An 18916-nucleotide genomic window follows, 5' to 3' on the forward strand; every position below is an offset into this window, starting at 1 on the left:
AATAGCCGTCATCATACAAATGTTGGTTCTTTAGTTTTGTTCGGTCTTTACATTTTTAAAATGCTTTCGCACTCACAGCCCTCCATGCTTCTTGACGTTTATCACCACTGTAATTAAATCAATTTCCATGTAATTATTTGTTTAATGTCTTTCTTCCCCTTTACACTGGAAGCTCCATGGGGGCAGGGAAGAGTCTTGTTTACCACTGAATCCCTTTGTTGATTCTTCCCTTGCCTTGTCCCCGTGGCCTGGAATGTAGTAGGTGCTTAATAAATGCTGGTTGGAAGGAATGAATGAGCTCTTCGGCCCTCTTCTCTTGATGGCGGGCAAGGCAGGTGATGTAATCCTCATCTTATAGTGAGGAAACCGAGGCTGGGAGAGCCGAAGTGCCTCCCCAGCCATCACACTTAGGAAGTGGGGAGACAGCACTGAGGAAAGCTTTGCTGACTGGGCTTAGAGCTATGATAATCACACAAGGCCCTTCCACGTTTGCTGTAAAACTTGAAGGGGGTTATGCCGGAGAGTGCAGGGGTGGTGGCCAATGATCATAGTGTCTCACTTCTCTCTCCATCAGTGCCTGAGCATTTATTAAGCACCTACTGCATGCCCAGTGTCTTGCCAGCTGCTGGGGGATTCTAAGAGGCCTGGGTTCTGGGAGCTTGCAGCCTGGTGATGGGGCCCCCACTAACAGCCGTGCTTGTTGGCTCCCTCCCCCCACCAACTCATTTATGTCAACGTCTCCGGCCCCTTCCTCCCCCAGGCTCAGCTCAGCTCCCTTGTGCAGTTTCAGGCTGTCCCGCCGGTCCAGCTGGCGGGTCCACGCGGGGCTGGTCAGCCACAGCACGGTCAGGCCGCACCAGGGGGCTGTGGTGGAGCGGATCATCGCCCACCCTCTGTACAGTGCCCAGAGTCACGACTACGACGTGGCCCTCCTGCAGCTCCGGACCCCGCTCCACTTCTCAGGTGAGGCTGTGGTGAGAGGGGTGGCACAGGGAGTGCGAGAGCCCCGTGGGTTCCTAAGACCCCCTTGTGCTGTGAAGCCAACGTTCACTTCATTTGGTGACCGTCGTGGACTCTGGCATCACCTGGACCTGGGGTGGCGCCAACTCTTCTACTCACTCTTTTGGGGACAAAAGTTCTGGCCCTTTTCCCATCTGGGCTGCAGGTGGGATTTGCCTCGAGGTCCCAAGAAGAGCTTCTCAGTGGCTCCATCTCCCAACAGGCTGCTGGTGCCAGGTCCCAGCTGGGCTATAGTGAATAATAGTTGACTATGTATTGACAGTTAATAGGATAACAGTTAATAACTAGCACCATGTTACGGTTAATAAGATTTACCTTACCAAATATTCTTTCACCCCATCCTCAGAACAAACCTGATGGGGAGCTGAGGCTGGTGTATGTAGATAAGGATGTTGACCTTTAGAGAGCGAATTGACTCTCTTCAAGTTCACGAGGCAAACAATTCCCGGGGCAGAGCGTCTCCTCCACAGCATCTGCCCTTGAAGGGCAGCTCTTCCACACGCACGTGCCAAGTGCACTCACCTACAGACACACATGCTCACACATACACACACACACGTGTGCATGCCCTCACATGCTCACACACTCATGCAAGGCTCACATAAGTATGCACACCTACTCCTGTGCACACCTACTCTCACACCACACACACACACACACACACACACACTCAGCACTCCTCCCTCCCATTGCTACCTGGAGCCTTGGGTTTCCCCAGCAACAGTGGCTGCTCTATGCCGTTCACAAATTCTACCGTATATGGGTGCTCTCTGCACCGTTGTTCAACAGTTAATGCTTCTAAATTGACATGAATATATTTAAAGGGAAATGTTAGGTTACTACCTAATTGGAGAATCCACATGACTTATATTAAATAGATAATAACCACAAAAATGCACAGAGTGAAAACAAAACAGTGCTCAGGTCCCAGCTAGGCGCTGTGCTCTGCGGAACTGCCGCGTCAGGCCGCTCTCTCTGTGCTTGGAAGGAGTGGGCAGGCGTGAAGAGAGGCACAGAGTAGCACCAGACAGACGCTTTCTCCTTGGTGCAGAAGAGGGGCTGAAAGAGAACCGAAGAGGAAATACTTTCTCCCAGCGAAGTGGCGTTTATCTAACGGCAGGCCTACGCATTACGTAAAATCAGGTTCAGGCACTGCCCACAGGACAGGTCGCACACTTTTGGAAACCATGTCCCAAGAGGGTCCACGCACCCTGGGGAAAATCCAAAATGGGTCCTCATTAGGAGAAGTTAGGTACAAACACCCAGAAGGAGTTTCCATCCCCCCTCAGCCCTAGGTGGGGATGCACCGTGTGTATACCGCCCGGCCTAGGGCACCAGGCACACTGCAGTTTCCACACTGTCCTCTGCGTGAATGGTGGCTCCCAGTGGGGGCAGTACCTGACCCGCACAGCTGTACGGGAGGCCGGAGCCAGGACTGTTTGAGAAGGGGGTGTGGAGGACACGCCCGCCCTGGTCCTTCCCAGGCTCGCGGGCAGGGAGGCCGAGCCGGAGTGGGACCCGGGACCACTGCCTCTCCACAGACACCGTGGGCGCTGTGTGCCTGCCGGCTGAAGAGCAGGATTTTCCAAGGGGCTCGCAGTGCTGGGTGTCTGGCTGGGGCCACACTGACCCCAGCCACAGTGAGTCAGCTCCCAGGGCCCGGGGTGCACAGGGGTGTGGGTGTCGGGGAGGCACCCTTTCCCAAGGTGAGGCACCTCCTCCTTCCCTGGCCACAGGGCAGCACCAGCCCCCTTCTCCTCTGGCATCACCCTTGACCAGACCCAGGGGCCCCAGTCTCCCCTGCCTGGGTCTTTCTGGGAGAACAACCTGGTGTTTTCCCCTAAACCCAGGCCCCTTCCTCCCCCTCCCCTTCTCCCAGGAGGGCCACGGCCTCAGCATCAGGGTGTATGTGTGGGGTCTACTCCTCTTTGCTCCCAGCCCCCAAGTCTGACGGACCCCTGCCTCCTCGCCCAGAGTCCACAGCTCCCATCCTGGGCTCCCCTCTTTGGGCCTCCGCACCTCCGGGGCCTCTAAGGCCCTCTTGCTGCCCTGCTTTCCCGGGCCTTGCTCTGCGCCCCTCCATCTCCGCATCTGCCTCCCGCAGCCCACAGGTCGGAAACGCTCCGGGACACGGTGGTGCCCCTGCTCAGCACCCAGCTCTGCAACAGCTCTTGCGTGTACAGCGGGGCCCTCACGCCCCGCATGCTGTGTGCCGGCTACCTGGACCAGAGGGCCGACGCGTGCCAGGTGCGGGCGGGCGGGGGCCCGGTGTGGGGTGGGCGGGGCCTGCGGCCGGGCGCCCGGCTGACATCGTCTCCGCGAGCGGGGCGCCCAGGCAAGTGGGCAGCGCGCTGCGGGTTGAAGGGGGGCGCGAGGCAAGACGGGATCGTCCTGGAAGCAGGACCGCCTGTGTTCCCAGACCTGGGGTCGGCGGTTGGGGAGTGGTCTGCCGCCACTCCACCAGGAATGACTAACTGCCTGTTACTCTGTGTCCCGGTGCCTGGATGCCGCAGGGGGACAGCGGGGGTCCCCTGGTGTGCCTGGACAAGGGCACGTGGCGCCTGGTGGGGGTGGTCAGCTGGGGCCGTGGCTGCGCAGAGCCCAACCACCCTGGCGTCTACGCCAAGGTTGCCGAATTTCTGGACTGGATCCAGGACACGGCGCAGGTGAGTCGGGGGGCAGGTGGGGCAGACCTGTTTGTGAAGGACCAGTAACCCTCGGAAACTGTGACCCTCATCCCTCGGGCCTGGGCCCTGCTGGGAGCTGGGGAATATTCCCAGACTGGGAGAAGGAAGAAGTGATGCTTATAACGTTGAATCCATTCTATCAATTTAAGCATTCACTAAGGAAGAGTTAACCTGAATTTGTAGCCCAGATCTTCCATTTCCTGTGTGGCCTGTGGCAAATTCCTAGCTTTGGTAAACCTCACGGTCCTGGTAGTAACCATCGTGGCTACTGTATATGCCGTCATATGTGACGATGACATGAGTTAAGGCCTGCCCAGCGCCAGGCTTAGAGTGAGTGATCCAGGTGTTATTATGGACTTACTCATGACCATTACTCATCCCTGGTCGTGCCTGCTCTCCCTGCCCTAGGGAGAGAGCTCAGCATTTAGCAGTTTGAGTTCAGCAACTGATTCATTCTGTGTGATCCTGGGCCGGCCACTCCACTTCATCCATTCAGGGGAAGAACCAAGTGACAGAATGTGTATAAAAGCACGTGATCTGTATAAAGTACTTTACAAATGCAGGGTGTGATCGTGGGAAGCATCCTTCTGCAAGGTTGGGCTCAGGGCAGGTGGTAGATAATAAACTGTAGAGTTTACAGGTGACCTAGGCATCCACCTTCTCATTCAAACCTTACAAAAAACCTAGAGAAGCAGATATTTTAGCCCCATGGGATAGAAGTGGAAATGAAGGTTCTGAGTGGTTAAGTGATTTATTAAAATGCTAGTTACTCGGCTAAGCGAGGGTGGAGCCGCTCTGTAGATCAGCTCCTTTCTCTTTCAGCCCAGGACTCCCTCCCCTGGTCCTGTTGTTTCCTCGGTCTCATTGCATAACAGCCTCATGTTTCCTGGGGTCTTTGGCAGGTCCACTAGATGGAGGAGAAGCAGCAGCCCCGGATGCAGAGGGTGTGGATCTCTTATCACTGCACAAGAGACAGTCACCACCCACCGGCCAGCCTCCAGGCCACAGGGCCTCTCCCCTCCAGCCCTGGTTTCCAGCCCCTCTATCTCACCAGAGAGCCTCAATGACAGGAGAGAAGCTGGGGTTGGGTTGGGAAGGTCGGGGAGCCGGGAGGTGGGGAGGGAGCAGCTGGAGAGGAAGAGGGTGCTGGCGGCAGTCGGGAGCCTGCCCTTCTGCCCCCCCCCCCGCCCCCGCCCCACCCCAGCCCCTGTGCGCATCTTTTGTGAGGATGCTCAGGGATGCCCTGGGCCTGCCTTCTCCCTGTGCTCTCAGGTGGGGGATGTGCCTCCCTACAGACCCAGGCTGGGAAGCTCCTGGGCAGATGGGGTCAAGGCTGGACCAGCCCAGGTGAAGCCCATGGAGTCAGGATCTACCCCACTCTTCTGTAGATCTCACCTACTTCCTGCTCTCACTTGGCTCTGACTGGCCCTGCTGGGGCGGGGGGCGGGGACACTGTAAGAACACTCTGCTTGGTGTTGGAACAGGGTGTAGGTTTTAAATGACAGTTCTGTGAACTGGTCCAGGTCTTCTGGTATTAAAGTGAAATGATGTATGGCCTTGGTCCAGTCCTCCCCCCACCCCCCTTCTCTCTCTTTCTCTCACACCCACATTAAGGGGTAGTAGAATTACAATTTAGGACCTCCCATACATGTTTCTTAAAGCTCTGGAACTGACTCCTTCTCATATAATTCTGTACATTTGTTAAATCTACATGTCATGATTGACAACAGAAAGCCCCAGCCTTCCAGGTGCTCTGATGCTGCAAGTCTGAGTGCCACTGAGTCAGTGCTCCCTCCGGGAGGGTCTGGCTTCCCCACGAGACCCATCTCTCCTCAGCTCTTGTTTCAGGACTGGGCCTTCTGGCTCGGGAGATGTCTTTCTGAGTTTCTGCCCAGTTAGCATTTTCCTGGTTAAGCTTCTCCCCCACTCTCTCCTCTCTAGCGATTAAAATGCAATTGGTATCTTATTTCTAAAAACTGCAATGAATTTTTTATGGTGCTTACCCAAGGAAATGCAATTAGCGTTTAGCAATAACACAACTTTTTCGGGAGTTTATCAGCATTTTTTTGAGGGGTAGTACAAATGAATATTCATTCCTGGAGGGTCTGCTTCCTTTGCAAAGAAGTGCATTAGAAAAAAAAAAGGGCCACAATTTACTGTCGTTTAAAAACAGCTGGGGAAGTGGCTGCTGGGAGTCTGCTGCCCAACTGCAGAAGCAACGTGGGTGAGGCCCTGGCAGGTGGTGGGTAGTCTGACCCTGTGTTCTGAGAGCCCCGACCTCCAGCCTCCATCCCGAGATCAGCATTTACTACCCGACTCTGGTGGGTCCCCACTTCAAGAGGCGGTTTCAGGGCTGCCGATCTCCCTGGGCAGGGAAGAGTTACCAGCAAATCCATCAGCGATGATCTTTTTTGTGTTTCTGTTTTTGCCCATAGGCGTTTGCTTATTTAAAGGAGGCTTTTTATTTACCACAGTCATTATGATCTGTTAATAACCAGTAACACTTGGATACTATTTTACGGTTTATCAATCCTGCTCACACGTGGTATCCCATTTAGATCTCACACCATCTATGTAGTGAAGATATTATTATCGTGCCCATTTCACAGGTGAGAAAATTCATTCAGAAAGCTGAAGTGACTTCCCCAGGACCAGCCCGCTGATAAGCGCCAAAGCCAGGATGGGAACTTCGAGTCTTTTCACGCCAAATCCACATCATTGTTTTGCACACGGATGAACGAGACGGTCCAATATTGCACAGAAGTATAGAATGGGAAGGTTGGTTTAGTCACCTGCCTACAGTAAGGCATTGCCATCCCTCTTTTTTATAGGTGAGGTAACCAAAACCTGGGAAGAGGCTCCTGCCAGAGACCCTTCCTGGGCAACGTTCTTACAGATTTCCAGTTCTGCATGGTCTGACTTAAAATGTTACAAATGAGTATTTTCCACAGGAGGACGATAAAGACAATCCTAATTAGAGAATTTGCTAATAACGATTCCCTGTTTTCCTATAGAAGGTCCTGGTATCTTTCACCAGGCTACGAGTCAGATCTACAGACTCAGAGGCTCTCACCTGCCCTTCCTGTATTGGCAGCTGCCAATCCAGCCCTTAGGAAAGTGAGGAAAAGTGGGTGCCCTGGGCCGGCTGCTGGAGGGCAGGGCTGGAGATGGGAGCAAAGAAGGGTGACAAGATTCAGGTCCGGAAGGATTTTAATGAGGACCAGCTGGGTGCCCAGCTGTGTGACGCTCTGCAGGGAATTCAGAGGCAGAGAAGCGGCTGCCTTATTGGAGCCATGAGACGTATTTGCAATAAATTATTAGCGGCCAGCCAGGCACAAGGCTGAGTGGTGCGGCAGTAATTGCTAAGGGAGCTCCAAGGGCCTCTTGTTGACTAAGTCAGGGCATTTCTGTGTGCAGGAAACCTGTCTCTCTCCCCAGGGATTCAGCATCCCACCTGCCTGGGCAGAGCTTGCCAGCCTCCTGAGACTTCCCAGGAAGGTGGCTCCTGGCTGCCAGGCCCAGGGTAGAGCCCTTCTCTCATCTACTCCTTCTCTGTGCTTTGGGGGTCTGGAGGGTACAGCGGGGTGCAGGCTCTCTCTCCTTGTTAGACTTTCCGTGGAGTCCTGCTTCTCCTAGGAGAGTTGCTGTGAACGAGGGGGCAGCCCTGTCATTCCTCGGAAACATTTCTCAGGCTGTTTCCTGCATTTTATTTTTGGAAGTGTTGGGTTCACCCACAATAGGACGAAACTGGAAATGCTGTAAATGCTAGACGGTGGTACAGTAGCTGTCAGGAGATGGTTTTCCTGAGTCTCCCCACTGTTTTTCTCTCTTCTTCCTTCTCTGCCCTCTCTTGGCCATGTACTTAGGACCCTCCTGGTTGCTCAAGAGAACCCACCTACACCTGCTCCCACTCTTGCGCCTCCCTCGTCATCCTGGGTCTGGATCCCTCCCCACCTCCCTACTAGACACACCAGAATGTATCTTTGTGTTTGCGTCACTGGGGCTCTGCTTCCTGCTAAACTCATTGGAGCCCAGTACGCATAATGGCCCTTTAAACCGTGTCTTAAATACCTCCACCTCCAGGAAGGCTCCTTATCGTAGGTAGGGAGCAGCTTCCTACTGAGAGGTGAAGCTGGTCTTTCTTACCCATTCTGAGGCCAGGAAAGGGAGAGGCAGAGCCTGCAGGCACCCTCTGCAGATTTCCTGTGCCCCGGAGCCCCAGGGCCGAGCAGTGCAGGGAAATCTGCTGGTGGGTTTTCTCCTGGGCTTGGTGCTGGGCTGGACCACGCTGGGGACTCAACAGAATGGAGAGAGGAGTCCTGGCTCCAGAAGGCGTGATCTGTCACTAATGTGACAGGAAGGCGGGGGCTTTCACAGGCCTGGGCTTGTCTTCTGTGCAATCTCCTTTCCAAGGAATCTCTGGCTGTGGCATCTGATGGTGGACAGTCCCTTCTGGGTCTTTAACCACTGGAGAGTGTGCTGCCCTAAGCTAGTGACTCAGCCTTCTTGGAGTTTGGTCTCCCATCTATCAAATAAGGGGTCTGGGTGAGGGCGTCTCCGTGGGATCTGCCTTATCAGGCCGCCTTTAACACAAACCTCTGCTGCCTCTGGAGACATCTATCTGCAACCCCCAACATCCAGTCGGGACACCCATGGAGAAGAGCTTTTTCCCTGGGACAGATCTAAAGGAACAAGCTTGCTCTGCTGTGTCAGGCCCTCTCCAGGACAGCGCTCTGACTGCCCTCTGGGTCCTGGGAGGATGAGGCACCAGGCAGAAGATTTTAAAGCCATCTTTCCCCATGTCCCATGTACACTGGTGAAGGGTTCAAGGTCAGGTTTTCTCAGGGGCTCCCCAGCTCACTTCCCAACACCCCAGGCTTTGGGTGGGGCCCCATGAGTGCCAGCTCCCTAGAGACAGTGAGGGAATTTCCTCCCTGCCCTGAAGTCCGCAGACACTTTTCTTCTGCCTACTTTCCCTTGACAGCTCCTGAGCTGCCCACAGGACCCCCTGCTCTCCAGCCTTTCCTCCTGCACGTGGCCCAGTAGTGAAGAAAGTTTTCCGCCCGCAGAACCATTACCAGGCAGCTTGGGTCCAAGCTGTCCTCTGTCCCGAGCCATGTGTCAGGCTCACAGAGGGTGGAGCCTTTCCCATGGCCCCTCAGTTAGGGGAACCCCACCTTCCCAGATTGCCCAGGACTGTCCCAGTTGTAACACCAAAAGTCCCGTGTCCCCAGAAACCCTGCAGTCCTGGGCAAACAAGACAGTGGGTCATGCTAAGTCCATCGCCTCTCTTCGTATAAAAGGCAAAATCCAGCTCCCCTTGGCCTGCTCCAGTCCCCCTTTGGTCTGATTGAGCTTAAAAGCAGCTTTCCCTGGTGGCCCAGAGTTGCAGGAGGAGAGGCTCCCAGGAATTCTCAAGATCTGGACTCTTTTTCAGAGATGCTGCCTTGGTCCAGAGGCTGTTGGAGCGAGAGTCCCTCCTTCCACAGGGGCCGCAGCTGACCTGGCTGCCCATCCTTCCCCTCGGTGGCTCCTCAGACGGCACCCAGGGCAGCCGCAACTCATCTTGCCATATGTTTTGAGCAAGCTTCTCCTGGGAGCCAGGAATACCGACTGCCCGGTTTCCCCAGGTCTCACTGATTTCCACTCCCCAGAGCGTGGTACAGGGCTCAGCATGTGACAGGCGCTCGCTGAGCTCCCTCAGGAGGAGGGGATGGCAGCGGGGGGCGGGGGGAGCTGCCACCCGCATCAGAGCTGGGTCGTTCTCTTCTCCTGGCCTCTGCCTCCTGGAGGGGATCAGAGAGGAGCAAAGAAGAGGCTGCCAGACTGCTAGAGTCCGTGGGGATTTGATGGGGTTTGTTTTTCCTCGGCACTGTCTGCAGACGCGAGGGCATGAATAAAAGAGTGAGGAAGATTTACTGTTCCCACAGCTTGGCAGTAACCCTGTATTTGTACAGCGGATCCGGGGGAGGAGAGGCGGGAGCAGGTGGGGATGCTGTGGGGCTCGGAGAAAGTCAGACCCTTGTCAGTCTTTTTGCAAAGGCTGTGGGGTGCAAGTGAAGGTGAGGCTGGGAGGGGTCTTCTTAGGCCAACTCTCCAACTACCAGGGGCCAGAGTGCCCCTCCCCCCACTCGCCAGCCTTCCCCCTGCAGGAACCAATAGCAGGCAGCTTGGGTCCTTGAATCTCTAACCCCAGGGGCACATACGTGCTGGGCCTGACAGGCAGTGCTGCCAGTGGGGACCCCGAAAGAAAGGGCCCCAGGCTGGGCTCGGCTGTCACTCGTGGCCCTGGTAATGGACACAGTCAGCAAATGACTTTTGTCACAGCCTAGCCTGGCCTGGGGCTGGGATCCAGAACCTTTTAGCTGAAAGTAGCTGTGGACAGGATCCAGTGTCGCCTCTGCACGTGTCCAAGGCTACCTTGGACCCACCTCTCTCTTGATGACATCGTACTTCTCTTGGGGCCACCAAAAATGGGCCACTTTTTGTACAAAGTCAGTTTTAATGGGTCTGGTGGTGGGAGAGAGAAGAGAGGAAGGTCTGAGAGATGGGGGGTGGCCCCTGGGAGGGGATGTCATCCGTACTGTGTGTGTATGGATGCCTGTGTGCCTGTGCGTTTCTGTGTCTGTGTGTGTCTGGGTATACATCTGTGTATTTGTATGTGTCTGTGTGTGTGTCTGGGTGTATGTTTGTGTGAGTGCCTGTGTATTTGTGTGTGTGTGTGTGTGTGTGTGTGTGTTTTGTGGGAAACTTGAGGGGCCTGAGGGGAGAGGAGGGAGGAGGAGAAATGTGAGGAGTCTAGGGAAGGCTCTGCAGAATTTGTCCCCTAACCCTCAAGACTCTGGCCAGTTTCCACATACAGGGCCCCTACCACCTTTACTGCCCCCTCCATGGTCAATGTCAGGGGAGTTCTCATGCAGACTACGATGGTTTTTTCTCACCAAAAACATCCTCATCCTTCAGGGTGACCATGCTAACCCCACACCCCTCAACATGCTAACCTGGCAGACCTAGTCATAAATTACCAGAAAGAATCAACCACAGTGGTCATACACCAGAAATACAGACTTGTAGTAGCGTGTGTGTGACTGCATGTGTGTGTGGGGGGGGGAGGGAGGGGTGCAGTCATTTCCCCACAGGGGCTTCTGAATCTTTTTTTTTTAAAATAAATTCATTTATTTTATTTGTTTATTTTTGGCTGCATTGGGTCTTTGTTGCTACGCGCGGGCTTTCTCTAGTTGAGGTGAGTGGGGGCTACTCTTCGTTGCAGTGCACGGGCTTCTCATTGCGGTGGCCTCTCTTGCTGCGGAGCATGGACTCTAGGCACGCGGGCTCAGTAGTTGTGGCTCGCGGGCTTAGCTGCTCCGCGGCATGTGGGATCTTCCCAGACCAGGGATCGAACCCGTGTCCCCTGCATGGCAGGCGGATTCTTAACCACTGCGCCACCAGGGAAATCCAAGGGGCTTCTGAATCTTGTCACCCTCTCCAGACTGCTTCCCTCGGGCCCACTTTACCATTTGTGTGTGTAGAAGGCCAAACACCATATAGCTAAATAGTTAAAAGTGACATCAAACTAAAAAATTGTTAAATTAAAAATGTTCTCTCCTAGAAATTCCCTGGCGGTGCAGTGGTTAGGACTCCATGCTGTCACTGCCGAGGGCCCAGGTTCAACCCCTGGTCGGGAAACTAAGATCCCACAAGCCATGGGATACGGCCAAAAAAAAAAAAAAAGGAAAGAAAGTTCTCTCCTCTTGCCATGACAAATATACTTTCTTAAGGATGTGAAAGGCCAGATGTGAATTTAGAATCCTTGAGTCTTTGGATTCTGTCCCAGAGCATGGTGGCGTCGGGAGAGCTGGTCCTACCCAGGGTCTTGTAGGAGCCACGTGAGGCACTAATCCTGCTTTGAGGGGGGCGCCCACCAGTGGGGTCTGCCCTCAGGGACAGTGGACAGTGCAGTCTCAGGGCCACTTGGATCCCAGGGTCTAGAAGGGGGCACATGGACTCTGGGTGGGCATATTAGCTCAGCCCTGTGAGCTTCTCCCCTCAGGGAGAGTCTGGTCAAAAAGGGCCAGGACAGGATGAGGCAAGTGAGGCATGGCTCTCAGCATCCCATAGGGCCAGCTGGCTCCTACCTCACCCTGGTCTTGGCCCTACAGGACAGTCCTATAAAGTAAGCATCCCAGAGCAGGGAGGGCTTCTCTTGTCTGGTCTCCATGGGAGTTGAAATTTATTTTGGTCCATCAAGTGAGACAGAGGTAAGATGCCAGAAGGAGATGGTCTCTTCTGAGCACCCTCTCTCCTCTGAAGAACTGACCATATTTCAGGGAGCCCCACTTCCATCAGCCCTGCCCCCATGATGGTCCCTGGGCTCATGCCCAGTGGGAAAATGCCCAGAGTGATTCTTTATGATTCCCATTCACGAGGTCTCTCAGAAATTAATTCAGATAGGTGGGCGGAGTCAAGATGGCTACTAGGACGCGGAATTCGCGTCTCCTCACAACTAGGGCATCTACCAGGCACCAGTGGGGGACCACGCACACCTAAGGGTATGGGAGGAACCCCCAGTGACCAGGTAGAACGTGGGGCATGGGGGGAATGAAGGGGGGAGAAGTGGAGGTGGGCCGGGACTGGCGCCCCTGAGGGGCGGCTGGGGGAGGGGAAGGGATCCCACGCCCGAAGGGGGAAATTGGGGAACCCCTGGGAGGGCAGAGGATCAAAAGGGAGCGTGGCCAGGTTTCCCCTGCCCACTTGGGCCTCTAGGAGAACCTGCTGAGGTTCTGGGTCTGATCCTCTGCCCACCGAGGCCCCCTCCAGCCATGTGGGTCCTGAGGGAGGGGGAGGGAGGGGAGGGGGAGCAAAAGTAAAGGCAGGACCTCTGGGACCGGCACCCCTGAAGGGCGGCTGGGGGAGGGGAGGAGTTCCTACACCCAGCGGGACCCACCCATGGTTAGGGGTCCAGCGGCAACAGGGGGGAGGGGCGCGAAGGAACGGAAGGGAATGCTGCCAGTGCTTTCCCCGTCCACTTAGGCATCAGGAAGCCTGTTGGGCTCCCGGGCCTGATCCTCTGTCCTCGGAGCCTCCCTCCTGTCGTGCAGAGCCCAAGCCCCGCCCCTACACCCCCACCCGGGGCCCCACCTCTACACTCGGACACCCCTTCTGAGACCCCCTCCAACGCGCTGGGCATAAACCCCCCACACACACCCTCACCCAGGGCCCTACCTCCAAATTCCAGAACGCCACACTCCAGACGCCCTCCTTTCCACGAGCCGCCTCTCCCCTTCCCCTGCAGGTCCTAATCAGAGACACCGCCACACGCTTGAATGTCACCCCCCACCCACCTAGGTCCCGCCGGACCCTAAATCCCACCCTTGCCTAAGTTGCACCCCCCGCCTAAACTCCGCCCCCATCGCCAAGGGTTTTTGATTTTTGTCTTTTCCTCTTTTAGACTGGGGTTCTGTTTTACCTTGTTGACTCATTGTTGTGGATTCTTTTATATTTTTATTTTTCCTAATAAATCTTTTATTTTATTCTTTATACTTTATTATTGTTCTCTCCTTTTGGCTTGTTCTCCCCCCTCCCCTTTTTTCTTTTTTCTGTTGTGGTTTTTTTTTACCTTGTCTCAGTTGTTTCAATTATAGTTTTATTTTTCCTAATATCTTTTTTATCTTTCTAATTTTATTTTGTTTTTTATTCTTTGATATTGTACTCCTCCTTTTTTTCTTCCTTTTCTTTATTTTACTTTTACCGTGCCACGAAGCTTGCTGGATCTTGGTTCCCAGGCTGGAGGTCCAGCCAAGCTCCTGTGGTGGGAGCTCTGAGTCCAAACCACTGGACTGACAGAGAACCTCAGACCCCAGGGAATGTCAGTTGGAGTGAGGCCTCCCAGAGGTCCTCATCTCAGCACCAAGACCCAGCTGTATCCACCTGCCTGCAAACTCCAGTGCTGGACGCCTCAGGCCAAACAGCCAGTAAGACAGCACCACCCACCAAAAAAAAAAAAAAAAAAAATGAAACGACAAAAAAATATGTTACAGATGAAGGAGCAAGGTAAGACGAAATATGTAACAGATGAAGGAGCAATGAAGACGAAATAGGCAACCTACCTGAAAAAGAATTCAGAGTAATGATAGTAAAGATGATCCAAAATCTCGGAAACAGAATGGAGAAAATACAAGAAACATTTAACAAGGATCTAGAAGAACTAAAGAGCAAACAAACAGTGATGAACAACCCAATTACTGAAATTAAAAATACTCTAGAAGGAATCAATAACAGAAAGAGTCAGAAGAACGGATAAGTGAGCTGGAAGATAAAATGGTGGAAATAACTGCCAGGGAGCAGAATAAAGAAAAAAGAATGAAAAGAATGGAGGACAGTCTCAGAGACCTCTGGGACAACATTAAAAGCATCACCATTTGAATTAGAGGGGTCTCAGAAGGAGGAGAGAAAAAGAAAGAGTTTAAGAAAGTATTTGAAGAGATTATAGTCAAAAACTTCCCTAACATGGGAAAGGAAATAGTTAATCAAGTCCAGGAAACACAGAGTCCCATACAGGATAAATGCAAAGAGAAACATGCTGAGACACATATTAATGAAACTATCAAGAATTAAATACAGAGAAAAAATATTAAAAGCAACGAGGCAAAAGCAACAAATAACATACAATGGAATCCCCATAAGGTTAACAGCTGATCTTTCAGCAGAAACTCTGCAAGCCAGAAGGGAGTGGCAGGTCATATTTAAAGTGATGAAGGGGAAAACCTACAGCCAAGATTATTCTACCCAGCAAGGGTCTCATTCAGATTCGACAGAGAAATTAAAACCTTTACAGATAAGCAAGTGTTAAGAGAATTCAGCACAACCAAACCAGCTTTACAACAAATGCTAAAGGAACTTCTCTAGGCAGGAAACACAAGACAAGGAAGAGACCTACAGAAACAAACACAAAACCATTAAGAAAATGGAAATAGGAACATACATATCGATAATTACCTTAAATGTAAAAGGATTAAATGCTCCAACCAAAAGACATAGATTGGCTGAATGGATACAAAAACAAGACCCGTATATATGCTTTCTACAAGAAGCCCACTTCAGACCTAGGGACACATACAGACTGAAAGTGAGGGGATAGAAAAAGATATTTCATGCAAATGGAAATCAAAAGAAAGCTGGAGCAGCAATTCTCATATCAGACAAAATAGACTGTAAAATAAAGACTATTACAAGAGACAAAGAAGGACACTACATAATGATCAAGGGATCAATCCAAGAAGAAGATATAACAATTGTAAATATTTATGCACCCAACATAGGAACACCTCAATACATAAGGCAAATGCTAACAGCCATAAAAGGGGAAATCAACAGTAACACAATCATAGTAGGGGACTTTAACACCCCACTTTCACCAATGGACAGATCATCCAAAATGAAAATAAATAAGGAAACACATGCTTTAAATGATACATTAAACAAGATTGACTTAACTGATATTTATAGGACATCCCATCCAAAAACAACAGAATACACTTTCTTCTCAAGTGCCCATGGAACATTCTCCAGGATAGATCATATCTTGTGTCACAAATCAAGCCTCAGTAAATTTAAGAAAACTGAAATTGTATCAAGTATCTTCTCCGACCACAATGCTATAAGACTAGATATCAATTACAGGAAAAAAAAACTGTAAAAAATACAAACACATGGAGGTTAAACAATATGCTATTAAATAACCAAAGATCACTGAAGAAATCAAAGAGGAAATCAAAAAATACCTAGAAGCAAATGACAATGAAAACACGATGACCCAAAACCTATGGGATGCGGCAAAAGCAGTTCTAGGAGGGAAGTGTATAGCAATACAATCCTATCTCAAGAAACAAGAAAAATCTCAAATAAACAACTTACCCTTAAACCTAAAGCAATTAGAGAAAGAAGAACCAAAAAAACCCCAAAGTTAGCAGAAGGAAAGAAATCATAAAGATCAGATCAGAAATAAATGAAAAAGAAATGAAGGAAGCAAGAGCAAAGATCAATAAAATGAAAACCTGGTTCTTTGAGAAGATAAACAAAATTGATAAACCATTAGCCAGACTCATCAAGAAAAAATGGGAGAAGACTCAAATTAATAAAATTAGAAATGAAAAAGGAGAATAACAACTGACACTGCAGAAATACAAAGGATCATGAGATATTACTACAAAAAACTATATGCCAATAAAATGGAAAACGTGGAAGAAATGGACAAATGCTTAGATGAGCACAACCTTCTGAGACTGAAGCAGGAAGAAATAGAAAATATAAACAGACCAATCACAAGCACTGAAATTGAAACTGTGATTAAAAATCTTCCAACAAACAAAAGCCCAGGACCAGATGGCTTCACAGGTGAATTCTATCAAACATTTAGAGAAGAGTTAACACCTATCCTTCTCAAACTCTTCCAAAATATAGCAGATGGAGGAACACTCCCAACCTCATTCTATGAGGCCACCATTACCCTGATACCAAAATCAGACAAAGAGGTCACACAAAAAGAAAACTATAAGCCAATATCTCTGATGAACATAGATGCAAAAATCCTCAACAAAATACTAGCAAACAGAATCCAACAGCACATTAAAAGGACCATACACCACGATCAAGTGGGGTTTATCCCGGGAATGCAAGGATTCTTCAATATATACACAAATCAGTCAATGTGATACACCATATTAACAAATATGATAATCTCAAGAGATGCAGAAAAAGCTTTTGACAAAATTCAACACCCATTTATGATAAAAACTCTCCAGTAAGTAGGCTTAGAGGGAACCTACCTCAACATAATAAAAGCCATATATGACAAACCCACAGTGAACATTGTTCTCAATGGTGAAAAACTGAAACCATTTCCTCTAAGATCCAGAACAAGACAAGGTTCTCCACTCTCGCCACTGTTATTCAACATAGTTTTGGAAGTTTTAGCCACAGCAGTCAGAGAAGAAAAAGAAATAAAAGGAATCCAAATTGGAAAAGAAGAAATAAAACTGTCACTGTTTGCAGATGACATGATACTATACATAGAGAATCCTAAAGATCCTAACAGAAAACTACTAGAGCTAATCAATGAATTTGGTAAAGTTGCAGGATACAAAATTAATGCACAGAAATCTCTTGCATTTCTATACACTAATGATGCAATATCTGAAAGAGAAATTAAGGAAACACTCCCATTTACCATTGCAACAAAAAGAATAAAATACCTAGGAATAAACCTACCTAGGGAGACAAAAGACCTGTATGCAGAAAACTATAAGACACTGATGAAAGAAATTAAAGATGATACAAACAGATGGAGAGAGATACCATGTTCTTGGATTGGAAGAATCAAAATTGTGAAAATGACTCTACTACCCAATGCAATCTACAGATTCAATGCAATCTGTATCAAACTACCAATGGCATTTTTCACAAAATGAAAAATTTCAAATTTGTATGGAAACACAAAAGACCCCGAATAGCTAAACCAATCTTGAGAAAGAAAAACAGAGCTAGAGGATTCAGGGTCCCTGAGTTCAGACTATACTACAAAGCTACAGTAATCAAGACAGTATGATACTGGCACAAAAACAGAAATATAGATCAATGGAACAGGATAGAAAGCCCAGAGATAAACCCACACACATATGGTCACCTTATCTTTGATAAAGGAGGCAAGAGTATAGAATGGAGAAAGGACAGCCTCTTCAATAAGTGGTGCTGGGAAAACTGGATGGCTACATGTAAAAGAATGAAATTAGAACACTTCCTAATGCCATACACAAAATTAACTGAAAATGGATTAAAGACCTCAATGTAAGGCCAGACACTATAAAGCTCTTAGAGGAAAATATAGGCAGAACACTCTATGACATAAATCACAGTAAGATCCTTTTTGACCCACCTCCTAGAGAAATGGAAATAAAACAAAAATAAACAAATGGGACCTACTGAAACTTAAAAGCTTTTGCACAGCAAAGGAAACCATACACAAGACCAAAAGACAACCCTCAGAATGGGAGAAAATATTTTCAAATGAAGCAACTGAGAAAGGATTAATCTCCAAAATATACAAGCAGCTCATGCAGCTCAATATCAAAAAAACAAACAACCCAATCCAAAAATGGGTAGAAGACCTAAATAGACATTTCTCCAAAGAAGATACACAGATTGCCAACAAACACATGAAAAGATGCTCAACATCACTAATCATTAGAGATTTACAAATCAAAACTACAATGAGGTAGCACCTCACACCAGACAGAATGGCCATCATCAAAAAATCTACAAACAATAAGTGCTGGAGAGGGTGTGGAGAAAAAGGAACCTTCTTGCACTGTTGGTGGGAATGTAAATTGATACAGCCACTATGAAGAACAGTATGGAGTTTCCTTAAAAAACTAAAAATAGAACTACCATTTGACTCAGAAACCCCACTACTGAGCATATACCCTGAGAAAACCACAATGCAAAAAGAGTCATGTACCACAATGTTCATTGCAGCACTATTTACAGTAGCCAGGACATGGAAGCAACCTAAGTATCCATCAACAGTTGAATGGATAAAGAAGATGTGGCACATGTATACAATGGAATATTACTCAGCCGTAAAAAGAAATGAAATTGAGATATTTGTAGTGAGGTGAATGGACCTAGAGACTGTCATACAGAGTGAAGTAAGTCAGAAAGAGAAAAACAAATACTGTATGCTAATACATATATATGGAATCTAAAATTAAAAAAATGGTTCTGGTGAACTTGGCGGCAGAGCAGAAATAATGACACAGACATAGAGAATGGTCTTGAGGACACGGGGAGGGGGAAGGGTAAGCTGGGATGAAGTGAGAGAGGGACATAGACATATATACACTACCAAAAGTAAAACAGATAGCTAGTGGGAAGCAGCTGCATAGCACAGGGAGATCAGCTCAGTGCTTTATGACCATCTAGAGGGGTGGGATAGGGAAGGTGGGAGGGAGATGCAAGAGGGAGGAGATATGTGGATATATGTATGCATATAGCTGATTCACTTTGTTATACATCAGAAACTAACACAACACTGTTAAGCAATTATACTCCAATAAAGATGTTTAAAAAAAAAGAAATTAATTCAGATAAACATGGAGAAAAAATGCTAGTGTAGAAATATATTGTACCTCCAAAGCCTGTCACAGAATTCAATA

General features: G+C 49.4%; 1 protein-coding gene across 1 annotated transcript in view; it reads left to right on the forward strand.

Moving 5' to 3' along the window:
- Positions 1 to 4618, forward strand: part of TMPRSS5 (transmembrane serine protease 5) — a gene marked incomplete at both ends in the record, with an annotated part of 33546 nt that extends 28928 nt beyond the window's left edge. The window contains 5 exon segments of the mRNA XM_082844055.1: positions 785 to 963; positions 2562 to 2660; positions 3125 to 3267; positions 3534 to 3686; positions 4583 to 4618. Coding sequence (XP_082700181.1) covers positions 785 to 963; positions 2562 to 2660; positions 3125 to 3267; positions 3534 to 3686; positions 4583 to 4618 — 610 coding nt within the window.
- Between the last annotated feature and the right edge of the window lie 14298 nt (positions 4619 to 18916).

Source organism: Leucopleurus acutus (genome assembly GCF_964270905.1).
Source record: "Leucopleurus acutus genome assembly, chromosome: 8".
In the NCBI taxonomy this organism is placed as follows: Eukaryota; Metazoa; Chordata; class Mammalia; order Artiodactyla; family Delphinidae; genus Leucopleurus; species Leucopleurus acutus.